The following is a 25,364-nucleotide window of genomic DNA, read 5'->3' as shown; positions in this document are numbered from 1 at the left end:
CTTTTTAAGATCCTCCTCGTGGTGGTAGAGTAATGCAACTGTTGCACCCCAGAAGAAATGAAAAGGGGAGGAAAAAATGAAATTATACAAGTTCCTCTCAAAACTGCTAGTTTGATAATCAAAAGGCAGTCTTGAAAGGATTTTCTACTGATTAATTTTGTAATTAATCACAGCGGGTTTGAGTTCACGACAAGAGCCCACGACAATCTCAGGTTGCAGTCGCAGGCTGCGGTGGTTTTGCCTTTGCAAAGGATGGGGGAGCGAGTCCTTCCCTGCAGCTCTCCATCCTTCTCCCTGGGCATTAACTTTTCTGATCATTCTTCTTTTCCAGGTCCACAGCAAAGATAAAAAATACGTCTGCAAAGTGTGCAACCGAGTGTTCATGTCTGCGGCCAGTGTGGGGATAAAGCATGGCTCTCGCCGCCACGGAGTTTGTGCCGATTGCTCTGGGCGAGGCATCGCTGGTCACCTGGACCACAACGGGGGGGAAGGGTCTCCAGACGAGTGCTACCCCGGGGAGGGGCAGTACATGGAAGACCCAGATGACATCAAAGTGGAAGGAGACGAGGAGATGGGAGACGACGACGACATCAAGTGGAAGGATGACGTGGGCATGTCACAAGATGATGTGATTTTAGATGATGACAAAGATGTCGACTCTCCACAGGAGCAGGACAACTCTGGGGAGAATGACAAGGATTTTACCTGGATTTCTTAGGGATTTTTTTTTTTTTTTTTTTTTTTTTTGGTTTTTGTTTCGCTCTGATATTTGTAGGGGGAGGGAGGGTGGGGGAGGAAGGAGTATGTTGGGAAAACTAAATAGCCTTGTTGTCGTCCATGTGTGCAAAATAACTCTTGTGTTTTCTAAACAAGTCCTTCTCTGTTCCACTCAGATACTGTCTTAGCAGTGTCGCTTCCCTCGACACGACTGACTTCGCCTTCCCCCCTCTCCCTCCGGGACAAGCCCGGATCGCGGTCGCCCCCTGGACCAGCCGGGCTGCACCTGGGCAAGGGGGACCCTGCGGGCGCGAGCGCTGCACCGCGGGGGGGCTGGGGGAGCACGAGTCCTCCTACCTTCCCACCCTCAACCAATGCCAGGGAGATTTTTGTGTCCGAAGCAGGTTTGTTTTTTTTTTTGTGGTTGTTAGTTGGTTTGTTTTTGTTGTTTTGGGTTTTTTTAACACCTTGTCTGTGTGCTAAAATCCCAGCAGCAGTGGAATTACAAGCTAACGTTGTGAAAGCAAATTGATGTGCGTGTTGGAGGGCTTCCCTTGATGATAACAGGCCTTTTGCAAAGTTATTTGAAGAGATTTTTTTATTCTTTTTTATGGAGCCAAATAGATCGAAAGGCAGGTCAGATTACAGCCTTACAAATTGTTTTCTTAGATACTTAGCTTCCAAAAGAATTGCCATCAAAGACAGAAAGACTATGACGTTTCTTGGACCTACTGGCGTCTTACCCGTGTCCCGTCTTCCAGTCTTGGTTATCCGCGGTTGCAGGGACGTGTGTGTGGGTGCTCCTAGAAGTGCCCTTTGCTGTAATGGGGACAGATAGTTCTTTACCTGTCGTTGTTCTCTGCAAACACCTTCACTTTCCTCCCTTTGCTCAGCTGCCTTTTTTGTCAATATATGCAAACCGTAGCAGAACGGAGGCATTTAGCAAAGTGCAGGATGAACTGGGAAGGGTGAGAAGCCAGGTTGAGGAGACCCCAGCTGGCTGGAAATCTTGCTGCTCCTGCCCGGTGGACTTTGCTGGGGCCAGGATTCAGCTGGGTACATTGTTCTTCCCTGCTAATTTAAAATTTTTCGTGCATCACTCGTAGGTGTAACCCCTACTGAATTCACGGTGAAAACCTTCAGCTGTAGCTGCACTGGTTCCATGTACGTTTTTGAATAAACCTTTTTTAAAAAAAAAAAAAAAATTAAGAATCAGGTTTCTCCCAGTATCTCCTAACTGGCTCTGTGGGGCTGCTCCAGGTAGTTGGATTTTCCTTGTTCATATCGGCCACTGTTGCCTTCTTCCAGCTACACCTGAATGACAACAGCAACAAAGTGCGTTGGAACTGTCTCGTTCCTGAGTAGAAGCTTCTTTAACCCTTCACCTCTTTGCTTCTGGTGCTTTTTTTAAAATAAGAATAATAATTAAAAAAAAGCTGAAGACCTCGCTCTTCCCTTGCCGTAGAGCAATTGTCTACGCTGTCTGTGACGGTGGTTTCTTGAAACCTGCCACCGCCGCCTGCCCGTTACCAGAAAGCCAAACGATAAAGGTGCTATTTACCCCGCGGTGGGACAGGTGAGCTCCGGGGGGGTGTGCGGCGCAGGGGGGGCCTCGCCAGCAGCGTGGTTCCACCCAGCGGAGCAAGGAACAAGGATTTTGTACAATAAACCCCAGTAAAGCAAATAATCTGGAGGGACTGAAGGTGTGCGGTGCCGGGGTGCGGCAGAGTGTGGGGGGAGCCGTGGGCCTGGCACCGCCGGCGGCCGGTTCTCATTTGTTCCCTGATTTAAGGTGCATCCCGGGTTTATGGTGTTCGACCCCCTTTGCTGCGCCTCAGCCCCTCGCCAGCGCTGGCCGCATCTCCCTGCCTGCGCCCTCCCGCATCACGCCGGCGATGCCCTTCACTGGAGCCTCCGGCCGCTCCCGACCCCTGCGGTGTCGGTGGGGGGGCACACGGGTCCTCAGCCCCTCCGCGGGGCTCGGCAGGGCCAGACCCCTGGGCTCAGTCAGGCTCGTTGCTTCTAGCCGGTGCGAGTGGGTGACCCTCTTTAAATACCGAACAGAGGCGCAGGGTCCCCCAGAAACTCTTTACTTTAATCCTAAAAATCTAATTCTGCGTTTTGGCTCCTTGCAGAGCCCTCCTACCATGCAGAAAAAGGCAGAACCCCACTGTTGTGCAATTGGACCTTGATACAGTCATTTCCCCAGCAGCCGTAGCAGTTGGGGGGTCCCGGTGCAAGGTGCCCCCCCCCCCCCCCCCCCCCGCCCCGACCTGCTCCCCCGGGCACGGTCTTTGTATTTATTGTCATTTATCCTGTAAATATGGAGGGGGGAGGGGGTGTCTGAGGTCCTGAACTTGCAGCATCACCTGTTGCGTGTAGACAAATAGATACAGTACTGAACAGGTATCTGTAGCTTTGCTTTTTATATGTAAAAAAAGCTATTTTAAAGAATTTCCAAACCTGACCCCTTCACAGCCGCTGGGTTTTGGTGACATTCCGTCTCGCCCATCGCGGGCGCTGGTGCATGCGCCCACTGCCCACCCCTCCCGGGGGGAGCGGAGGCATCACTCCGAGCCCTCCTCTTCCTCGCTTCTCCCTGCCCTCACCCTTGGGTGACTCGGGTTTTGTGATCAGAGTGACCGGGTGCTTAGCTTTACCTTGCAAATTCCTTTGGGAATATTTTATATTCTTTTCCTTTCCTTTTTTTTCTCCTTTCTTTTTGAGGGTGGGCAGTAGGGCAGGTGGCTTTCGGAGGTGCCTCCTGGCAGAGCTGCTCTGAAGCTCTTTGAGCTGAGGATGCAGAATTAAAATTAAAAAGGAGAGAAAACCAGAAACTCCACGTAGAAGCTAACTTTCACCATGTTACCATTATAATCTGGCACATGCTTCCATATTACTAACATACACTATATATACCAAATAAAGTCATTCTAACACCTGATGTATATTTGAAGTGCTTTGTTTTGATGGAGATGTGCAGATTCAGAAATGTAGGAATTAGTCCTTACATTTCCATGCTCCGGCGGATGCTTTGTGAGGCTTGGGTTCGAAAAAGGAATTTGGGCTTTTTTTTTTTTTTTTTTTTTAAATGCTGAAACTTTATAAAACTTCATTAGTTGCTCTGTGCAACTGCAACCCTCGGGCTCCTCTCCGGGCACGTCTGGGATCTACTGCCTATGCAAACTTTTCAGCTCTTTGAGATTCCAACAAACCCCCAGTAATTTTGCCTGTGCTGTCCAGCGCTAGCTTGAGTAACCTCTAGCATCTCGTCTTTGTATTTCCCTTCAGGGCTTTGTATACTTCACTGAGGTTCCCTTTTTTTAATTTTTTCTAAATATACGTATGTGTATATATATATATACAGATTTAGTTTAAAGAAAATAACTCCCTTATTGGTAAGAAAAAAATTGATACACTTGGTCTCGGTAACTTGCAACTAATTTTTTTAAGTCGTTGTATGTACTTGTAAATGTTCCTCCCGGAATTTCTTTGTTGTCCTTGTTATTTTTTTTTGACACACGAGAGAGTGCCAGGAGTAGAAAGAGCATTTCAAGCCGTGCTTGTCCTGCACGGGATGGGGTGCTCTGGCATCGTCCTGCCCTTCCCTCCGGGAGATGTCCCGCGGGATGGGGGTCCTGCCCTGCCCTTGCGTTTGGCCAGTACCTTAAACAGGGGACAAACGAGGCTCGTGCGTTTGGAACAGTTTAGTTCCAAAAAAAATAAGTGATTTAAATGTCATGAAGTCCCCAGGTTGGTGTGTTTTAAGGTCACCCCAAAGCCCCACAGCTGGGAGCGACTTTGCGGGGCAGTGGGAGTGGGATGCGTCGCGGGGAGGTTGGCGGAGCCACCGTCCTGCTCCTTTTCCTTTTTATCCCAACTCAGCGCTGGGACTACACAGGGAGCAGTTTTCTTAGGAAAGGAAACCCGCCCTGGCGCTAGGGCCCGTTGTTTCTTCTCTCGACTCATGCCTTTAAATACTCCGCTTTTCCAAAGCGAAAGCCACGTTGTTGGGGGGCTGGCGCGCGTTGGGGCCAGGGGCTGGAGCAGGGGCTCGGCTCACGCCCCCCAGGTGGCCCGGCTGCCGCTGGGGCTGAGCCCCCTGGCACCCCCACCTCCAGCTTCCCGTTTTGCACATCGCCCTTTAGGAAAGAAACTCCATGAAAATAATGCAAAAACTGGAATTTTTTGCAATATTATGAAAGATAATCTTATTTTAGCTCATTCTGTGACATGTGCAACTCCTAAGAAAGCCATACTTAATGGTTCTTTTTATTTTTTAGATTCTATATTGTGTTTTGAATTTCTGCCTTTTTTTTTTTTTTTTTTTTAGTTCTGCATAGTAAGAGTGCTGTGTGTATGCTTTCATATATATTTATTTTTCAACGTGCTTTAAACCTGTCTACACAAATAAAGCTAAACAAGAAAAAAAAAAAAAGGACAGCGTTTGAAGACGGTTGACTATTATTATTTTTTTTGCTGGGAATATTCTATATTATACTGACTTTATATTAATTATTATAAACCTGTGTTTGTATTGAAGATGTGTTTAATATTTCGGGGAGGTTGAGGAGATGTAACCAGAGGGCAGTGGGAGAACATGGCTGTGTTGTACTGATTTTCTGTAAATGTAGTTCAGGTAACTATGACCTTATTTTCTAGTCGCTCTCCCAGTTCCGCGGCTGCCTCTGGGTTAGAATTACTTTGTGATGGGATTTAGCTTAGACATACTTGCAAAAATCAATCAGTTTCAATAAATTGGGAAATTGCTGCTACAATTCCGGCTGGAGGTCGGTGCTTGGTTTTGTTGGGGTTTTAATGTGTTGTTATTTCTCTGCTGCTGGCGGAGGGATGGGGCGATGGCGGGGCCGTGGGCACCACCCAGCTGCAGCCCAGCGGTGCTGCAGGGCCCAGCACCCCACACTCCCGGGTGCTGGGGGGCGGCCGGGGGGGTCCCTGCACCCCAAAACCCCCCTCGCCCCGCGGGAAGCCCAGCACACCCCAGCTGCAGTGATGCCCCTTTGCCTTTGCCCATCCCAAATAGGTGCCTGTGGCTCCTTCCCCTCCCCCCCCCCCCCCCCCCCCCCCGGGTGTGAGCATTGGGGGCGAATTTCTTATTTTTAGGGCTTTATTTGAAATTAAATTAATCCCTTTTGCCCAGCTCCTGGGGGGATGCACAGATGATGCCATCCCCAGGGGCTTTGGGATTCAGGAGGGGGGTGACAGCACCAGGTTGGGGGCTGCTCCCCACCCTGCAGAGCCCATCGTAAGTAAAGAACCGTAATAATTGGGGGCAAATAAAAAAATAAAAATAAAAAGAAAATCCAAATATTTATTTTTTTTTTCTTCTGGATCTGACACGTCACATCCCCGTTGGCGCCGTGTCAGGGACAAGCGGGGGCCCAGCCTGGCACAGCACCAGCCCAGCCCATGGGGCCGAAGCCGTCCGACCCCCTGCAAGGGGGGGGGTCCCTGATAGGAAGGGAACCCTCCTGCCAGGCGGGTGCCTGCCCTGGTGCAGCCCTGTCCCCATCCCACCCATCCCTCCATGGGGAGGGGTGTGGGGGCGGGCTGCCAAACCCGGTCCTGAGCCACTGGCTGGGCAGGCAAGTGATGGGAATAATGGGGAGAAAGGGGTTGGGGTGGGTGGCTGGAAAGGGGGTTTGAAGGGAATAAAGCCCCTTAAAACCCCCCCAGGGCTGGAGGCATCGCAGAGCCGCAGCGCTGCAGCCAGTGCGTTCTCATGCCCTGGGAGGGAGTATTTAAAAATACGAATTTTCATATATTTTATTTAAAAAATAAAAACCACACGAAGGAAAAAAAAAAAAAAAAAAAAGAAAAAAAAGAGGAAAAAAAAAAAAAGAAACCTCTTTGTGCAGTTTGGCTTAGTGCAAATGGGCGCGTTCCTGCAGGCACTTCCCGGAGCATCGCCCCGGCGGGAGCAGCTGCTCCCCCGATACGAAAAATAGAGAGAAACGACGATACAAAGAGTAAAAAACCCCTGGGAGGGGGGTAAGGGGGGGGGGCAGGCGCCCACCTGTGCCCTGGGCACTGGGGGTGCCCCCCAGGAGCGGGTGGGGGGCAGGAACGGACACCCCCTTTGCCGAGCCCCCGCCGGCCGCAGGCACAGCTTATTTGAGCAATGGCAGCCCCCCGGCCCCGGGGGGGGTCCCCAACCTGGCATGGGAAGGGGGGGGTCCAGGAGCAGCTGGCCACCCCCGCCAGCCCCCCGCCGCAGTGCCGGGAAAGGTTGGAGGGGTTGGATTTAGCTTATTTTCAAAGGGGAATAAAAAGGCCAGGGGGCTGGAGGGGGGGGGGGGGGGCACAAGCTCCGTGGCAGGGAGGAGGAGGGGGCTGTGTGCATAAAGCTTTTGGGGGGGCCGTTCCCTGAGTCCGGGGGGGCCCCGGGGCGGCGGGGGGGGGGCGCGAAGGCACCTCAAGTGCAAAATGTGCAAGAAGGAGGGAGCACCGCGGTGGCGGCGTCAGTCGAGGAAGCGCTGGCAGGCCTTCTTCCAGCGGCACGCCGTGCACCACATCTCCCGGTTCTCCATGCCGTACACCTTGCGGCACTTCTTGGCCTCCCCCCGCGGCCTCCTGCGGCAGAGGGACACGTCACGGGGGGGGACACGACGACACAGGACACGGACGCGAAGGGCCAGGGCAGGGGCGCGGGCAGTGGTGGCTCACCTGGGGACGGCGGGCGGCTTGGGTGGCGGTGGGGCGGGCGCAGTGGGGGGCACTGGTGGCCGGTGGGGGGCCGGGCAGCCCTGCCAAAGAGAGGACACAGCCCCCGCTGCGGCGTCAGGGCTCGCCGCAACCGACACCGAGCGGCTGGGGAGGCTGCAGGGTGGTGGTGATGGGGGGGGGTGCAGCAGCAGCCCCTCCATCCCCGCCCCCCCTCACCTGGTACGCGTGGTCAGTGTGGACGTGGCAGAGACTGAGAGGGGCCGGGGGGCTGCGGGGGGAGCCCAGCGCCAGCTCGGGCAGCGGCAGCGGCGGCCCCTGCGCCTCGGGGCCAGGGAAGGCGGGCGGCACCGAGGAGGTGGGTGAGACGGGCGTCAGGCTGGAGAGCCCGTCTGTTAGTGAGTCCACGTCCACGTCCAGCTCCGTGTAGTAGAAGTCCTCCTCACCGTCGCTCTGCTCAAGGTCGGCTTTCCGGCTGCAGGGAGAGTGGGGTCCGGCTGGGGCGGCTCCCCCCGCCCCCCCAGGCAGGACCCCGCAGGGGGCACTGGGGGGCTCTGGGGGTGTCGGGGGGGACCCCCATGCGCTTACCCAAGGTGCACAGTTCGGATGTGCTTCTGCATCCCTGAGGAGCTGCTGAGGACTTTGCCGCAGCTCTTCCACAAGCACTTGAACATCACCTTGGTGGAGTTCTGCCGGAGAGAGGCGTCAGGCCGGCAGCCCCGGCCCCGGCGTCATCCCCATCCCCAGCATCACCCTCCTCTTCTTCCCCACCCCCAACCTCATCCCCATCCCCATCCTCACTATCCCCAACCTCATCCCCATCATCATCCCCACGCCCAACGCCATCCTCATCATCATCATCCCTGTCCTCACTATCCCCATCCCCATCCTCACCCTCCTCTTCATCCCCAACCTCTTCCCCGTCATCATCCCCATCCTCATCCTCACTATCCCCCACCTCATCCCCATCCACGCCATCCTCATCATCATCCCTGTCCTCACTACCCCCATCCCCAACCTCATCCTCCTCTTCATCCCCAAGCTCATCCCCACCCCCAACCTCATGCTCCTCTTCATCCCTTGTCCTCACTATCCCCCTCCCTGACCTCACCCTCCTCTTCACCCCCATCCTCACCCTCCTCCATCCCCATCCTCACCATGCTCCTCCTTGACCCCATCCTCCTCTTCATCCCCATCCTCGCTCTCATCCCTCCCATCATCACCCTCCCCAACATCACCCTCCTCTTCACCCCCACCCTCACTATCCCAGCCTCATCCCCAACCTCATCCCACCTTCCTCTTCCGCGGGATGGGCTCTCCAAAGACGAAGTGGGTGCCGTCAGGCTCATCAGGGCCCTCGTCCGGCAGTGGGGCAGGCAGGAAGGTGCTGGGGACGTGGCTGGAGAGGGGGGGCGACGGGGTGGAGGGGGTGGAGCGGTCGCTAGGGGGGTCCCAGCTCCAGTCCCCGCTGGTGTTGCTGCTGCTGCTGCAGCTGGAGGACATGGCAGGTGCCTCCTTCCAGACCTCGCCGCTGGGCTCTGGCGAGGAGGAGGAGGAGGAAGGTCAGGTCCTGCCGTGGGATGTGTGTCCAGGGATGGGGGGGGACAAGGGCACACTCTCACCTGGGGCGGGGGTGGCCGGGGGGTGACCAAGCACCAGCGGGCTGGTGGAGAGGCTGGTGAGCACCGTGGCCGCCATCACCTCATCGATGCCTGCCTTGCCAGAGAGCTTCCTGCCGGCGGGAGCAACACAGGGGCTGCGGCGAGACCAACAGCCCCCCAGGACCCTCTGCCCCTCCCCATCACCCACCGAGGTGCCAGAACCCCCTACCCACAGCAGTCAGGTCTGCACTCCCCACAGGGCTGACTTGGGGAGGGGGCACACAGGGGGCATAGGGTCACGGTGGCCATGCCGCGCTGGAGGCACCACCACCTGCGAAGGCACCCATGGGTGCCCCCCAGCACCCTGAGCTGCTGGGCTGAGCTGGCATCGTCCCAGCAGCCAGACTGGAAACCCGGCCGGGCAGTGGCGCAGGCAGCAGTGCAGGCAGCAGTGCAGGCAGGCAGCCAACGCGCCGTGTTTACCACTCGGGGGGGGGGGGGGGGGGGGGCAGGGGGGGACGAGACACCCTACACGCCCGTGGGCAGCCCCGCACTGGGGGGGTACCGGCAGCTGCATCCTGCCCCGAGCACCGAGAAACACGGGGTTTGCTCAGCCGGGGCCAAACAACTTCCTGAAGGGGGCAAAAAAAAAAACAACCGACCAACTATAAAAAAAGATTAAATTAAAAAAAAAAAAAGAGCAAGAGGTCAGGAGCAGCAGGAGCCATTTTGCAAACCTCTGGTGCCACGGGACGGATAAATACAGCGCTGGTGGGCAGCAGCGCTGCCGGAGCCCTCGAGGGCTCGTACACGGCACGTGGCTCCATCACTGGGGCTGGGCAGCGCCCGTGGTGCCGCAGGGATGGGACGGGACGGGACAGGATGGCACAGGATGGCATGGGGTGACGGGATGGGATGGGACAGGACAGGAGGGGATGGGATGGGACGGGACGGGATGGGATAGGATGGGATGGGATGGGATGGGATGGGATGGGATGGGATGGGATGGGATGGGATGGGACGGGATGGGATGGGACGGGATGGGATGGGACGGGATGGGACGGGATGGGACGGGATGGGATGGGACGGGACGGGATGGGATGGGACGGGACGGGATGGGACGGGACAGGGTGGGATGGGACGGGATGGGATGGGACGGGACGGGATGGGACGGGACAGGGTGGGATGGGACAGGGTGGGATGGGACGGGACGGGGTGGGATGGGATGAGATGGGACAGGGTGGGATGGGACGGGACGGGGTGGCCGCCCACAGCCGGAGCCCCCGGCGCCGTGGCCCAGCGGCCAAAGTCCTCCTCTCGCAGCCGGCGATAAAACAGCCGCTCGCCACGCGAGGCTGGTGCTGCAGGAGGTTTCAGCGCGGGGGCGGCCGTCACCCCCCCCCCCGCCACCGTGGGCCTACCTGTGCCGGGGCACGGGGATGTAGGGGGAGTGCAGCGCCAGGCACCGCTCCAGCCCGGCGTCCAGCACCCGCAGCATCGCCTCCTGGCTGGCCGGCTCCCGGCGCGGCAGCGGCTCCCCCGGCGCGGGCAGCCAGCCCTCGGCTCCCGCCGGCAGCCCCCGGCCGCCGCAGGGGAGAGCAGCCTGCGGAGAGACAGCGCGTCACCGGGGGATCCCCTCAGCAGTGGATCCCTGGGGATAGCCCCCCCGAACAAGGAGGGGAGGGGAGGCAGGCCGGGGGAGCTGGATCAGCGCCTCCAGGCAGGGCTGTCGTGGGACCCTGCCGGCTGCTCGGTGGGTCCCTCTGGGGTAGATCCCCAGTGGATCCCACCAGGTCACGTGGGGATCCAGCTGGGGATTTCCCCAGTGCTCTGCAGAGGCGAGAGCAGCCAATGTCCTCTGGCCAGGCTGCTCCCAGCGCTGTCACTCGCCGGCTGAGTGTCAGCAGCCAGCAGATCCCTTGCCAGGCAGATCCCCAGAGCCACAGTCAGGATCCAGCGGGGATCTCCACAGAGCCAGAACACCTGACAACCTCCAGCAGCATGGCTCCAAGGTGGCAGCACCCCACATGCCACGTGACAGCACCAAGCGGATCTCTCCCTGAGCAGATCGCCCAGGATCACCCCACAGAGCTATGCAGACCAGCAAACAAACTCTCAGCCCTGCCAGGCCAATTGCAGATGGCAGCACCCATTGACTGAGTGCTGGGACCAAGTGGATCCCGCTCCAGGAAGAGCCCTGGTGATCAGGTGATCTCCTTGGGGCTGGGGCTCTGTGGGGATCCCCCAAGAAGCAGGGAGCAGCCCTTCCCACAGGGCTGACCCAAGTCACAGCACTTGCTGGCCAAGTTCGGTCACCAGCTGGATCCCTCCACAAGCTGTGCCTGGGCAGATCACCCAGGGCTCAGATCCAGTGGGGATCTGCCCTGAGCCTCATGAAGGAAGGTGCCTACTTTGCGTGCTCCTCAGGGCTGCCTCAAGACAGCCGTGCCCATTGGGTGACTGTCAGCACCAAGCGGATCCCTCCAGGGTACATTCCTGGGAGATCCCAAAGGGCTGGGATCCACCAGGTTTCCTCTTGGAGTTGTGCAGAGCAGGGAGCGGATGGGGTCTGCTCCAAGAGATCACCGTCCTCTAGCTGTGTGGCAGCACTGAGCGGATCCCTCTCCAGGCAGATACCCAGTGGGTCCCCCGGAGTCAGGCTGGGATCCCCCAGGGATCCCCCTAAGCTCTGCAGCAGACTGCTCTGCTCCGGGCCAGCAGCGCTGCCTGCCCATGCACCGGCACTCAGCAGATCCCCAGCAGCAATCACCCCACAGCTCCTTCCAAGCAGATCCTGCCGGGATCCTGCAGGAATCACTCTGCAGCTCTTTCCAAGCAGATCCTGCTGTGATCCTGCAGGAATCACCCTGCAGCTCCTTCCAAGCAGATCCCAAGCAGATCCTGCAGGAATCGCCCTGCAGCTCTTTCCAAGCAGATCCTGCTAGGATCCAGCAGGAATCGCCCCACAGCTCCTTCCAAGCAGATCCCAAGCAGATCCTGCTGGGATCCAGCAAGAATCACCCTGCAGCTCCTTCCAAGCAGATCCCAAGGAGATCCAGCAGGAATCGCCCCGCTGCTCCTTCCAAGCAGATCCCAAGCAGATCCTGCTGGGATCCAGCAAGAATCACCCTGCAGCTCCTTCCAAGCAGATCCCAAGCAGATCCTGCTGGGATCCAACAGGAATCATCCCCCAGCTCTGCCAAGCAGGGTGCAGTGCTCACGAGCGGGCTGAGCAGATCCCTCTCCGAGCAGATCCTGAGGGATCCCCACACACACCCTGGGATCACCCAATCCTTGCACGAGCGGGTGGCTCCAAGGCAGGAGCATCCCCCGCACGGAGCGGACCCCCCCGGCTGCGGCCAGATCCCCCCCGGGCCGGACCACGGCGGGAGAGCCCAGGGAGTAGATCCCTACCATGGGACTCAGTAGGATCCTCCCCCCACCCCCCCCCCACGCCCCCCTCCCCTTTTCAGCCTGGCCCAAAGCGCGTTGGCACCGGCGGACGGATCACACCGGGAGGGTGGGGGAGGCGGCGGGGGCGCGGGGGGGGGGGGGGTTGTGTGTCCCCCCCCGCGCCCCCGCCGCCTCTTCCCCCCCCCCGAAGTTTCTCTCCCCGAGCGGCGCCATTTTAGCAGCGGGGAAAGTTTCGGGCGGGCCGCTGTCAGCTGTCACCGCCCCCGCCTCCCCCGGTTCCCACCCCGGTTGCCGCCGCCGCCGCCCCCGGTACCTTCGGGGCGGCCCCGCCAGCACCGTCACCGCCGCCGCCGGGCTCGGGGGGAGGGGGCGGCGGCGGGTCGCGGCGGCGGCGGCGGGCGACGGGCAGCGGCACCGCGGGCGGGCGCGGCGGCTCCATGCGGGGGGAAGCGGCGGCGGCGGCGGCCGGGGCCGGGCCCGGCGGGGGAGCGCGCTCCGCCGCGCGCGGCCCGGTGTCGGCGCCGGCCAGGCCACGCCCCTTAGCCCCCACGCTATTGGTCAATCTCCTCAAGTTGGAACGAGAGCGCCGCTTTCCTCGCTTCGTATTGGTTCTCGCCCTCTGTCACTCAGCCCCGCCGCGCCACGCCCCCGTCTGAGACACGCCCACAGCGCGACACGCCCCCGCCGGCAGCGGCCATCTTCGCGCGCCCCCGCCCTCCCGCCGCTCCGCGCGCGGCCCGCGGGGCCCCCCGAAAAAACACCCCCCCCTCCCCCCCACCCCCACCCCCGCCCCCACCCCGTTAACCCCGGGACTCCCCCAGCCACGGGCGGCCCCGCTAAAGGCGCTTCCGCCTCCCGCCAAACTCCGGGGGGGTCCCCAAAAGTTGCCGGGTAGCCCCCAAAAGTTCTGATTTTATTATCATAAAGCGGAATTAAGGGCCCCTCCCCCGAAAATACGGGGCTTACCGCGCCCGGAGGCCCCCCAGAACTCCTGCGGCTCCCACGAAGCTGCAGGGTGAAAACTTCGGGCGTTATAACTTGGGAGGGGGGGTCCCCAAAATTTGCCCCTCCCCTCCGAGAATCATAGGGCTCCTGAGGCGTTACAGGCGACCCCCCGAAGTCGCAGGGCTCCACGCAAAGTTACACTCCCCAAAACTTTCGGGGGTCCCCCAAAGTTCCCCCCCGAGTTCTAGAGCCGCTGGAAGCCTCCTGCGGGGCTCCCCGGCAGCCACTGCCCCCCCGGCAGCCACAGCCCCCCGGCAGCCACAGCCCCCCGGCCCACAAGCCATGGTGGTTGCTGGGGGGGCGCGCCTGGAGCTCGCGGTGGGGGGGCGGGTCCCAGCGGGAAAGGGGTCCCCAACCCGTGGGGAGGGGGGGTCCTGCCCGGCACCAGGGAATGCTGCCAACTGCCACCAGGGCTGGCTCGGGGAAACTGGGGGACTGGGGGGCATGGGGAGTATGGGGTACTGCGGTGCGTGGGGTACTGGGGTGCACTGGGCGCATTGGGTAGCGGGTGCACGGGGTGCATAGGGTGCACAGGGTGCCCCTAGGTTCCCTGGGTGCATGGGTACTGGGGTGTAGGGGGTACTGGGGTGCAGGGGGTACTGGGGCGTACAGGGTGCATGGGGTACTGGGGTGCAGGGGGTACCCTGGGTATGTGGGATACTGGGGTGCAGGGGTTACAGGGGTGCGTGGGGTACTGGGGTGCATGGTGCACTGGGTGCATGAGGCACTGGGGTGCAGGGGGTGCTGGGGTGCATAGGGTGCCCTTGGTGCCTGGCATGCATGGGGTACTGGAGTGCATAGGGTGCCCTGGGTGCGTGGGGTGCATGGGGTACTGGGGTGCATAGGGTGCCCTGGCTGCATTGGGTGCATAAGGTACTGGGGTGCACAGGGTGCATGGGATGCTGGGGTGCATGAGGTGCCCTGTGTGCCTGGGGTGCATGGGGTACTGGGGTGCTGGGATGCTGGGGTGCATGAGGTGCCCTGGATGCTTGGGGTGCATGGAGTACTTGGGATATGTGGAGTGCACAGGCTGTGCTTGGTGCATGGGGTGCAGGGTGCACAGGGTGCCCTGGGTGCGTGGGGTGCTGGGGTGCATGGGGTGCCCTGGGTGCCCGGGGTACTTGGGGAGCCCTGGCTGGTGCCTACCGGTGCCCGGCTCCTCACGCACCTGAAGCCTGCGGGGCTGTGGGCGCCGGGCGCTGGTGTGGGGCCGCCCGGGCGCTGCTGCTGTTTGATTTACCCACCCGCAGCCTGAAGGCCGGGACAGAGTCCGTGTGGCTGTCCTGGCTGGTGGCCCCCGCCTGGCCCCCCCGCGCTGGCCAACACCGGTGATTCCCATGGCTGGGGGGCCACAGGGGTGTTGGGGCCAGGGGATTCCCTGCCTGAGGGAACCAGCGTGGTCCCCAGCGTGGCAGAGGGGCCAGTGTCCCGGGGTGCTCGGCCGCCCCTTGTCCCCTGCCCTCAGGGGTGGCTGGAAGTGCCACCTCCACCCTGCGCCATGCCCGGGCCCAGGCGCTTTCGTAAGCGTGAAAAAAATAAGTGGCAAACCAGGACCCCCCCCGCACATGCCCAGCCAAATGACCCGGTGTCACCCCCACGGCCACCCACAGGGTCCCCTTGCATACTGCAGGACGGGGGGGAGCCACCAGCATCCCCCTGGGAACAGCGGCATCCGCGGGGACCCCAACCTGCCCCAGCCATGCCAGGAGTGCCAGGAGCATCGCGGGGGCTGGCGGGGAGCATGGGAGGAGGAGCGCAGCCAGGGCAGCCTTCATCCCCAGCGCCGGTGGCCTCTGGCCTCGCCCCCCATTAGCATGGTCCCGGAGGGATTCAGGAGCCAGCCCCACCACGTGGGCGCGGGCATGATGCCTCGCCTGCCCCCGGGGTTACGAGACTCAGCCCCGGCTGTGCCGCAGCGGGACCAGGGGTGGCTCCTTCGGCTGCCCCCCACTCTGGTTTAATCGTTAACGCCGGCTGAAGCGCTGAGCTGGCGGCTCCAGCAGCTTCGGCGTTGTGCAACTCCTGCAGCATCGCCTGCCCATTGCACAAGGGCTCTGGTGCCACCAGCCTGACCCCCCTCCCGGGCAGGGTGGCTCCGCGGGGTGCCAGCCCAGCGCCGCATCCCTGCGAGATGCCCCCGTGGTACTCAGGTGCCCTGGCCAGGGCCAGGCTACCCCTCTGCCAGGGGGGTTGCAGAGGGAGTCAGGGCCAGGCCCGCACCACTCGTCTCACCTGAGCTGCCCGGCCGCCTGCCAGGAGGGCGCAGTGCTGCAGGGGGTACGGGGCTATGCAGGGGATACAGGGCTGCAAGGGGTACGGGGCTGCAGGGGGTACGGGGCTGCAGGGGGTATGGGGCTATGCAGGGGATACAGGGCTGCAAGGGGTACGGGGCTGCAGGGGGTACAGGGCTATGCAGGGGATACAGGGCTGCAAGGGGTACGGGGCTGCAGGGGGTACGGGGCTATGCAGGGGATACAGGGCTGCAAGGGGTACGGGGCTGCAGGGGGTACGGGGCCATGCAGGGTGTGAGCCTGCCCAGGGTACGGGGCTGCGCAGGATCCATCTGGCATGTGGAGCCGGGTGGGTGTGGAGCTGGTTTGGGTGCAGAGCCATATGCTGCACGCTGCCATACAGCGTGCGGAGCCATAGGAGCTGCAGAGCCATATGGGGTGCGGATCCTTACAGTATGCAGCACCATGCAGCATGCAGCACCATGCAGCACCACATGATGTGCAACACCATGCAGTGCACAGTACACCGTGCAGCACCATGCAACACCTCACAGAATGCAGCACCGCCCGGCGTGCAACAGCATGCAGCGCGCAGTACGTTGTGCAACACCCTACAGTGCAGCACTGCGCGGCGTGCAACACCAGGAGGCATGCAGTGCATTATGCAGCATGCAGCGCAGCATGCAGCACTGTACAGCACCGCTGGGCTCCTGCTCACTCCCCCTTGTGGGAACAGCATCGTGCAGTGCTGTCCCTGCAGCAGCGGCCCCTGGCAGCAGGATGGGGACCTTGGCCTCCAGCGGGCTCCCATGGGTGGGGAGGAGCGGGCAGCCTGCAGCTCACAGGGCCCCGCACCCGGGGGGGGGTTCCCAGCCCTACCCACCCTCCTCGCTCCGACACGGACCGTGACCTTCCCAGCCAGACCACGAGACCCCAGGCGATGTTTCGGGATGGATCCATCCTGAAGGCTTTGCGCCTCCAGCCGAGGGTGCGTGTGGCCCCGAGGACTGGGCAGTTGTTCCCTTCGTTAAACTGACCCTGGCTCCCCCGAGTGCTGCAGGCAGTGGGAATTACAGGCAACTGGGCTTTTCCTACTGCTGTTGGGGCACGTCTGGGAGATGCTTTGGCCACCCCCAGCTCAGCGGAAGCAGCTTTCCCTGGTGCAGGCGCAGCCCAGTGCCATGCTGAGCCTTCCCCAGGGAAGCGGCACGGCCATGCCCACATCCCACCTTGCCCCAGGAGCAAAGCCGTTCTGGTCCCGCAAGGATGTGATGCTCTCACGCCTGGGTGGTGCGGCCCAAACGCAGCTTCTGGGGGACTGGGGTGGTGCAGGAGGGACCCTCGAGAGCTGCAGGACAGGATGATGGAGGAAGGGAGCCAGGGAAGGCCACGGCCGGGGCAGCCCACGCAGCACAGCACGGCCGGCAGCAGGAAGAGCATCGGCACCAGCCGCCCTACGCCATTTTCTATCAGCGCCCTGATCTCACAGGGGGATGGGAGCAGCTGATGGGGCCGACTCCTCTATCTCGAGCGGCTGTGGTTTGGCACCGAGTGTGGGGCTGACAAAGTGGCACAAGCGCCCGAGCTGCCTCCCAGCTTCAATGTCTTCAGTCTGCAGCAGGTTTTGCCGAGCGCCTTGTTTTCGTTTTTAATCTCGTGTCACCTGCCGTGATGCAGGGGCGAAGCTGCCGATGGCAGGCACGTGGCTTCCTGCCCGCCCGCCGCACTGCACTGCACTGCCCGCCAGCTCTGCTGCACCACGTCACCGTGCCACCAACTCCAGCAGCCCCTGGCCACCTGAGTTACTCCCAGGGAGGCGGCAGTGGGACTAGGGCCACCATCGGTGCATAGCCTGGGGGGCCCCAGGCACCCCTTGGGGCAGGGATGCCCAACGCCCCGTTGGGGAAGGAAAGGAGGAAAGTTTGAGCCCTGGGATCCGAGGGCTGGGGGCGCACACCCAGCTCTCCCACAGGTTTTTGGCACCCGTTGGGGCTGTAGCACCCACAGGAGCGACATGGAGGTGAGCAGGGCAGCAAGCACCGTGCAAACGCTCCCCAGCTCCGACCCCCTGCAAAGCCCCAGAGCAAGTCCCTGCTCTGGGACGGGCCACCCTGTTTCAGCAGCTCTTGGAGGCTGCACATCCCAATGGTGGATAAAACCCGTGGAGGGGGCGGCAGGCAGGTGCACCCGCTCACAGATCCGCTGCACCCAAAGCCGCTCTCCCAGCACCAGCCCTACAGCATTGCTGCAGCAGCAGCAGCAGCACCAGAACCAGGGGTTTAGAGCCAGTTTAAGAGCATTCTCTCCTAAGGACAACCCACTCTCAGCCTTTTAATGGTGTTTGGGAGATGGCTGCTCACAGGGACACCATCACACGTGTCCGAAAGTCTACACTGCCTTGCACCGAGGCACAGGGCTGGCCCCAGGCCCCCACACCAGGAACCCTCAGTGACGGGAGCAAAGCTGCTCCTGGCTTCCTGGGGGCTTCCCCAGGCAGATGGAAGAAGACAGAGACCCTCACTTATGGCATAACCCTGTTGATGAGGGCCTGATCCTGCAGCCCAGGGCCATGGGGCTGGCTCACAGCCCTGCCACCACCAGCCTCCAGAACAGGACCGGTCCTGAAGCAGTTCCCATCGTGGTGGCAACACCGGCCCTGTCCCACTGGGCTCCCACATGGCACCCAGCACTGCAAACTGCCCATCTCGGGGCATCCCAACATCAGCCTGCTGGCACCGGTGGGATGGGTTTCAGCAAGGACACTTAAAGAAAAGTAACATGAAATACACACAGAAAGCGCTTGCAGGGCTGCAGCCGCCCTGGCTGGCACTGGGCTCCTGTGTGCCTGTCCCTGGGGGGCTCGGTCCCCTGGAAAGCCAGTCCCTGGGGAACCCCAGCCCTGGTGGCTCTGGCTGGGGTGGGACCACCCTGCAGTGAGGACCCCACTCCCAGGGGGATGCTATAGGTTGGTGATGTACACCTTCAGCCCGTTGGCTGCCGTCCTGGCAGAGGCTCGCCGGGACTCCCCTGCCCAAATGTCGCCAACACTTTCATACAGGTTCTCGGGTGCACAGGGCTTCCTCGGCTTGTCCCGTTGCACCACCTTCTTCCAGTTAACGTCCACAGCCTCATAGTCGGGGTCGGGGCTGCGGCCCTGAGCAGTCCAGGCTTTCTCGCTGATTGACTCATAGCAGGGGTCAGGGGGGCTTTGGGCTGCTGGAGACCAGCACCTGGCTGGGGCACCCTCCTCCTGGTGGGGGGGTGGCCAGCCAGCATCCCCCTCCCTCAGGGATGATGCAGGAACCTGGGTTCTCTTCTTGGTGGCTTTGCACACTGTTGAGTACATCTCTTCTAGCTGCAAAAGGAAGATGGAGGGTCACAGCAATCCCTGCCCATCACTGGGTATCCCCATGCCCCCCCAGCTTCCCACAGCCACTGGGAGGGTCCTGGCAGTGGATTAAGCATGGGGGATCCTGCTTTTTGAGCAGCTCAGGGAGCCTTTTGCAGGGTGTGGAGAGCAGCAGTATGGGCATCGCCTGACCTTGGGGTCTGGGCTTCATCCTGCACCCCCCTCCAAAAGCACTGCTGGAACTGCAGTTGCCTAATTTACAGCCTGCTCCAAACTCAGGTGTTACAGGGAGGCAAGGTATGACACCCCCCCTGTGTGCCCCATGCAGCACCAGCCCTGTGCCCCCACCCCACAGCCCCCCCACAGCCATACCTTCGCCTGGGGGGCATGGCCTGTGCCGTCCCAGTACTGTGGTGCTCCAGGAGGCCCCGCCACAGCCCCATCCTGCACCTCCACAGGCACCGTCTTCTTCACCTTATGGACACAGGCATAATCGGCTGCCCCGTGCCCAGCCCGTGGGGGGGACACCTGGGTGCCGGTGGGCACAGGGGCATCCTCGCCCCCCACCGCCAGGCACTCGTAGACGGTGTCTGGCACCGGCTTGCACCGTGGGGCAAAGAGCAGGTTGGAGTAGGTCTGGTCGGGGGCCGGGGAGGCAGCTGGGGGCTCGGGGACGGGGATCTGGGGCAGCTCACGGTGCAGGAGGACGCTGATGCCAGAGCTGTGCGGGGAATCAGTGCTGCTGGGGGGGGCTGTGGGACTGGGGAAATCCAGGCTGGCCGGCCGCTGGCCTGTGGGGACAGGAGAGGAGATGGGGGGATGCTGGGGATGCAGCAAGCACCGACCCCTGTGCCAGCAGCACACGGGTGCCATGGCATGTCTGTGCATGCCACGATGCGCTCACCGGGCAGCACAGGACTGCAGGCACCCGCCAGCCCCCCCGGCTCGACAGCCACTCACCGTCACCCCTGGCCTTCACCCGGTACAGCTCGTGCAGCTTCGTGTCGGACTTGCTGAGCGACCGCAGCTGCGTCTGTCTGAGCAGGGACTGCAACAGGGGGACGCACACCCTCAGGCTCATGGCTGGGAGCTGGGGGGCCCAGAGCTCCCCTGGGGCTGATCCTGCCCCCCAGCATGTGCTTACCTCGTCCACCAGCTTCACTCCGTCCGGAGGGACATTCTTCTTCCTGCCCCTTCTGTGGGAAGACGCGGGGCTGAGCCCAAGGCAGGCGGCCAAGGCAGGGGTGAGAAGTGGGTGCCCTGGGACCCCAGCCTGGCCACGATGGGCATCACTGCTTGCCCCTCACTGGAGCAGCAGCACCCCCCCAAACCCACAACCCTGCTCCTTCACCAGGCCCACAGAGGGCCCCAGGCTGGCTGGGGAAGTCTCAACTGCATTCTGCACTCCACTGAAATGTGCACCACTGCCATCCCCCTTAACATCACCCATCCTGCCCATCCCACGCGCAGCTCAGCACTCCCCAAGCTGCTCCTGCGAGGCCTTTGGGCACAGGGGCTGTGCTGGGGTCAGCAAGGCACCGGGGAGCAGGATAAGGCCAGGCAGTTGTGCTGGGGCTGCAGCCAGGGGCTCGGGGCAAGCAGAGAAGCAAGTGCCAGAACTCCCAGCCACGTGTGCAAACGCCACCGAGGGACCCCCAGCCCCAGTGGCAGGAGGGAAAGCAGCGAGCAGGGCGTACCGTCTGCAGGCAGCGCACAGGGCGCCCAGGTAGATCAGGATGCCGAGCAGGAGCAGGGCAGAGCAGGCTGGCAGGAGTGGGGTCCCCACCGGCCCCTTGCCACCGGCTGCAGCCATGGGGAAGCTGCTTCCAACACCACTGTGAGGATGAGCTCTGGGGAGAGAAAACAGGAGTCGGGGTGCAGCCGGGTGCTGCTGGGCTCACCCCAGCATGGGATGGTGCTCTGCAGCCCCCAAGGCTCACTGGGACCCACACACAGCAGCCCTCCCCAGGCAGGGGTTCTCTCTGGATGCTCTGGAGGGGGACATGCACCGGCAGCCCCATTTTCTGGCCAGCTGCTGCCCTCCCCGGGGTCACCGTGACACCTCCCCTGCTCTGCCCAGCCCAGTGCAGGCACCCTGCTGCGGGTGCTTTGCCACCCCCTGGAAAAACTTTGGATTATGGTTCTGTTTCAAAAAACACAAACCCAACCCAACCGGATTCATGCTCTCAAGTTGCCACCGAGATGTTGAAAAGGAGATGCCCAGGGGCCCTGAAAACTCTCTGGAGACACCCCAAAAAGTGCCAGTGTGCCAGTGCCAGTGAGACACTGCCCCAGGCTGCGGAACGGGGTGGCACTGCTCCCCAGCACAGGACATGGGGTGGCCCAGGCAGGACAGATGACTCCGCTTCCCGGAATCAGAGCGAGCTTCAGCCTCACAGCTGCCTCTCCCTCCTCGCATCCCAGGCCCAGCAGCTCGCACCGGGATACCCTCCTTCCCTAGTGGGTCTCCCCCTCCAAGCCCCATGGTATTCGGACCCATCCACCCACACCGTGAGACCTGTGGAGTCACTGAATAGAAAATCCTGGGTGGGAGCAGCAGTGCTGCTGGTGTCACTGGTGTCGCCCCGTTTGCAGCACCGTGCATGGTGAGGTCCCCAGGGACTGAGCCCAGCCCAGCCCTGCAAACCACACCGTGATGTTTCTGCTCTCACAGGAACCCCAGTCGCTCCCTGCAGCATCCCAGCGCAATCCGCACTTGGGCCAGGAGCTGTGGGGTCGCAACCATGTGCCCACTCAGCCAGGCCAATTCTTTGGCACAGGCATACACCGAGCCCCCTTCTCCGCCACCATAACCCCAGTCCTGTGGCCACCCTGCGCTGTGACGCCCAACCTTTCCCCCGTTTGCCTAAAGAAGAGGCCGTGCCTTGCCCAAAGGCAGCCTCTTCCCTGCACCCCATTCAAGGAGCAGCGTCCTGCCCCGCAAGCTAAGGCAGCGGCAAGGCCAGAGCGAGCGGTCCGGCACAGAGAGCAGGCGTTCCCCAGCCTGTCAGGGTCCCAAGCCTTTCCTGGGGGTGCTCTTGGTGACACCCCGTCCCACCGTCCCTGTCCCTGCCCAGCCGCCAGCGTGCTGCAAAACCCACCGCAAGAGCTGACACCGCTTCACCCGCGCCGGTGCCAGGACAGCAGCTGCTGCCGGCTGCGTGCATGCCCCGCTCCCCTGTAGCGGGGGTGCATGCCAGTGTCCGGAACGCGCCTGGTCCGAAGGGAGACCACTTACCCTCTTACATATCTGAGCCCTGATGACAGAGGTGGGATGAGCCCCGGTGAGAAGCTGCCCTGCCTTGCACCAACCTCGGGTGCTACGGCAGCTCCAGCCCCGTGGTCAGCAGGGGGGTCTGTGCCCACGGAGGGACCGATCCTGCTGCCCTCTCCCCGCCACCGTGTCACACGGCAGCATCTCTGGCGCATCTTCACTCCGATAACTGGCAAGTCTCTGCCCACTTGTAGCACCCTTTTATCTGAGAGCTTCCCATGCCTTTGGAAACTTCTCTGACTGAAGCCTTAACCCCCAGAGAGCAATTATTTCAACGTGGAAAGTCAGACAGAGAGGTTTCAGGGACTAACCGGGCTGGACAGACTGGCTTAGATCAGAGCTGGGAAGGGAAGGCTGTTCCCTCTCCAACGACGTTTTAATTAGACAATGCTGCTTTTCTGTCTGAGCATACATTAATTATACGGATTACTTGCAACACAGGCATTCGCCTTAGACAGTCCTCACTGAACTTGCTCAGCTCATTACAGCGACTGGATCGCAGGCTGCAGAAGCGATTGTGTTCAGCGCAGAACCCAGCGGGCTGAGGTTTAGCAGACAAAATTATAATGAGGTCCAGTGGCCGGGAGCTGGTGTTAGGTCAGAACTGAAGTGCGAGCTTTTAACACGCTGAGGCGGGCACACGTGGGGCAGCTTATCCCACAGCAGGTGGATTTTCCATCCCCGAATTTTTAAGATTGAAGAATGAAGGGAGAGGCCTGCTAAGGTGAAATTAAGACAGAGAAATTCTTCTGACCTACTTTCTGTTGTGCAGGAGACCAGTGGTTTTTATAGCTCAATTTCTGAGCTATAAAAATGCCCCATGCATGCTCTTTGGTGTATTCAGGCTCAGCAGTCAGTGGGAAAAGCTGTTTCTTGGGACAACATTTTGGTTCTCCCAAAATTACAAATCTGGGAGGAAACCCCAGCACCTGGCTGAAGCTGCTCAGGTAGGACCGAGCAGGTTTGCAAGGCAAAGTCTCAAACAGACCTTCCGAAACCTACACCTGAATTTCCTGCCAATAAAGTTATCGATGTCCTGGTCCTGGGGCTACCCTCCGGGGCAGGAGACTCAGCAGACGGCATTTCGTAACGTGCTGGCTCTGCAAGCCAAGATGGCTTTGAAGATGACAGCAGTCACAGCCACCACGTACGTGCGATGCACACCCACAGCCCACCGAGCAGGGAGTAACTCCCATCTGTGCCACCCGAGCACAGGCACAGTAAATGCAGTTGGTCTGTTACTACAGGACACAGGGGGTGTTTTTGCAACTCCCAGAAAAGGCACAAGTTTCTCAACTGGGCTTCACAAAAACAAGATTAAATTTACTGTAAAACTAAGCACTGCTACTGACAATTTCACCTTGCTTCCAATTCATCTACCCAGATAAAAACGCACACAGCGTTCTGTGCAGGGTGACAAGAAGGTTTATGAAACTACTAAAAGCATAGTTGCAAGAAGCCAGGACAAGCACTACAAGCCGATTCCCATCAGTGACTGCGACCATGGCTGCAGCAAACGCAGCTCAGGTACCCTGGGGAGTTGTACTGAAAAAAAAAAAAACATCTCAAGAAGCAGAACTAGATTTTTTTCTTTTGAATTATGAAAAGTGAAAGCCCCATAACAGTTAGTCAACAACACTGCATCTGCCCTAGACCGTGGGATGCAATTAGTAAATTTTAAGACTGTTTCAAACATGGAGCAGGCATGATATCTCACCTGCTTCGCTCACATCTCTGCAGCAGGGAAGAGATTTCTTTGTCAAACTCCTGTGGAGGAGTTTCATTTAGAAAGGACCAACTATATTTCTAAATTCCAGACCCAAACATCACAAAACCTGGACACACTTCTAATTATAATCCTCATCGCTACTTATATGCTGAAGTGGCTTTTGAGAAAACAGAATTTTAAAACCTTAAGGTAAGCGACCCGCCTGCTCACGCCGTGTGGCCTTGGTCAAGGCTGACAATTCAGCGCTTTTCTTTCTTCCTGCCCTTCTGTGATTGCTGGAAATGCACTCACTCGGGCAGAGAAACGCCCTTCTTAGCAGAAGTCAAGAACCTGCTAGAGAGATTTTCTGCAGACCTGAGCCACAGCAGGACCAGTGGAGACCGTGGTGCTGCTGTTATGGAAAGCCAGACGACAAAACACAGGATGGGCACATTATGGAGATACGTATCTTCTCAAGAATCACCTGCCTACCAGTGGTGGTCTTGGTACAAATTCAGTAGTTTTACATAATTCCAGTTTAGAGGACAGCGTTTCAATGCCCACACCCTTTTAAACCTCCCCACCTGCAGGCAGGAGCTCAGCCGTTCCCCAAGAGCCGTTCCACACGCAAGCAAAAACTCTAGTCCGCCTCCCTACACCAGGAAATTCTTCTCTTGAAAAGAAACAAGACAATGCCCTACACTCAACAATTCAGTCACCATGAAAGCCATCTGTAGACCCAAGCCCTGGGACCCCAGCAGCGTTACCAAGCTCAAGCACCTTTTTCTCCTTTCTAAGCCCAGAGCACCATGCACTAAAAGCGCAGGGCTTGCAGCTCCTCGCAGCCGACAAAGTTTAACCCAGCCGATGCTTCCCCGCTGCCGAGAGTTACAAACAGGAATCCTGCCTGTCCAGTCTAGCTGGCTGCGACAGCACCTCCGACAGCGCTGCGACTTCTATATAGATCAGGTGTTTGTAAGTATTCTTCAGCCCCTGGTTTAGCTGCAGATACCCAGGTTTGCCAGCCAGGCAAGCAGACAGCACTTACTTTGCAGAAACTCAAGAGCCGGTGAGTGTGAAGAGCAGGGATCTGATCATGCTCTCTTCCTTGCCAGCCCACCTGGAGGAGTTAGTTCCTTTTCTCCCGCAGAGTTATTCCTAATTAGGGGGTCCCGAGTATTTCAAACATCTTGATCTGAGCTCTCCCACTCCCCTTTGGCTCCTTCTAGAGCAGGCACCACGCAGCACACACCACAGCTCGCTTCCTGGCACTGCAGAGGTGGTTGCTTCACCCAATGGTAGGCTGGGTTCCTCCCTGCCTTAGCTGGGTGCAGCGCGGCAGACAAGCTCCGCAGGCACCCAGTGCACAAGAGCACCCTCT

The 25,364-nt window shown here is 60.0% G+C and overlaps 3 protein-coding genes across 6 annotated transcripts in view; 1 reads left to right on the top strand and 2 right to left on the bottom strand.

Annotated features, from left to right (window-relative positions):
- ZBTB46 (zinc finger and BTB domain containing 46) overlaps nucleotides 1-5,495 on the top strand; it is a 59,545-nt gene extending 54,050 nt beyond the window's left edge. For all 4 annotated transcript variants that reach the window (XM_055813685.1, XM_027790164.2, XM_027790163.2 and 1 more), the window contains one exon: nucleotides 332-5,495. In XM_055813685.1, coding sequence (XP_055669660.1) covers nucleotides 332-718 — 387 coding nt within the window. In that variant the 3' untranslated portion in view covers nucleotides 719-5,495. The remainder of the gene's footprint in view (nucleotides 1-331) is intronic.
- Nucleotides 5,496-6,029: 534 nt separating this feature from the next.
- Nucleotides 6,030-12,931, bottom strand: SLC2A4RG (SLC2A4 regulator). Its single transcript, XM_055814648.1, has 8 exons — nucleotides 12,730-12,931; nucleotides 10,424-10,605; nucleotides 9,024-9,133; nucleotides 8,695-8,939; nucleotides 7,990-8,090; nucleotides 7,621-7,876; nucleotides 7,405-7,484; nucleotides 6,030-7,311 (listed from the first exon to the last, which is right to left on the bottom strand). The coding sequence occupies exons 1-8, from the start codon at nucleotides 12,853-12,855 to the stop codon at nucleotides 7,200-7,202; spliced, it is 1,212 nt and encodes a 403-aa protein (XP_055670623.1). The 5' UTR covers nucleotides 12,856-12,931; the 3' UTR covers nucleotides 6,030-7,199.
- A 4,292-nt stretch (nucleotides 12,932-17,223) lies between these two features.
- LIME1 (Lck interacting transmembrane adaptor 1) lies at nucleotides 17,224-25,352 on the bottom strand. Its single transcript, XM_005239884.4, has 6 exons — nucleotides 25,032-25,352; nucleotides 20,699-20,851; nucleotides 20,146-20,197; nucleotides 19,962-20,049; nucleotides 19,374-19,792; nucleotides 17,224-19,007 (listed from the first exon to the last, which is right to left on the bottom strand). Exons 2-6 carry the CDS (start codon nucleotides 20,812-20,814, stop codon nucleotides 18,612-18,614), a joined length of 1,071 nt encoding a protein of 356 aa, XP_005239941.2. The 5' UTR covers nucleotides 20,815-20,851; nucleotides 25,032-25,352; the 3' UTR covers nucleotides 17,224-18,611.
- Between the last annotated feature and the right edge of the window lie 12 nt (nucleotides 25,353-25,364).

This window comes from Falco peregrinus, chromosome 9, assembly GCF_023634155.1.
Source record: "Falco peregrinus isolate bFalPer1 chromosome 9, bFalPer1.pri, whole genome shotgun sequence".
Classification (NCBI taxonomy): domain Eukaryota; kingdom Metazoa; phylum Chordata; class Aves; order Falconiformes; family Falconidae; genus Falco; species Falco peregrinus.
The sequence above is the reverse complement of the archived record's forward strand: the minus strand, read 5'-3'. Positions and strand labels throughout refer to the sequence as shown.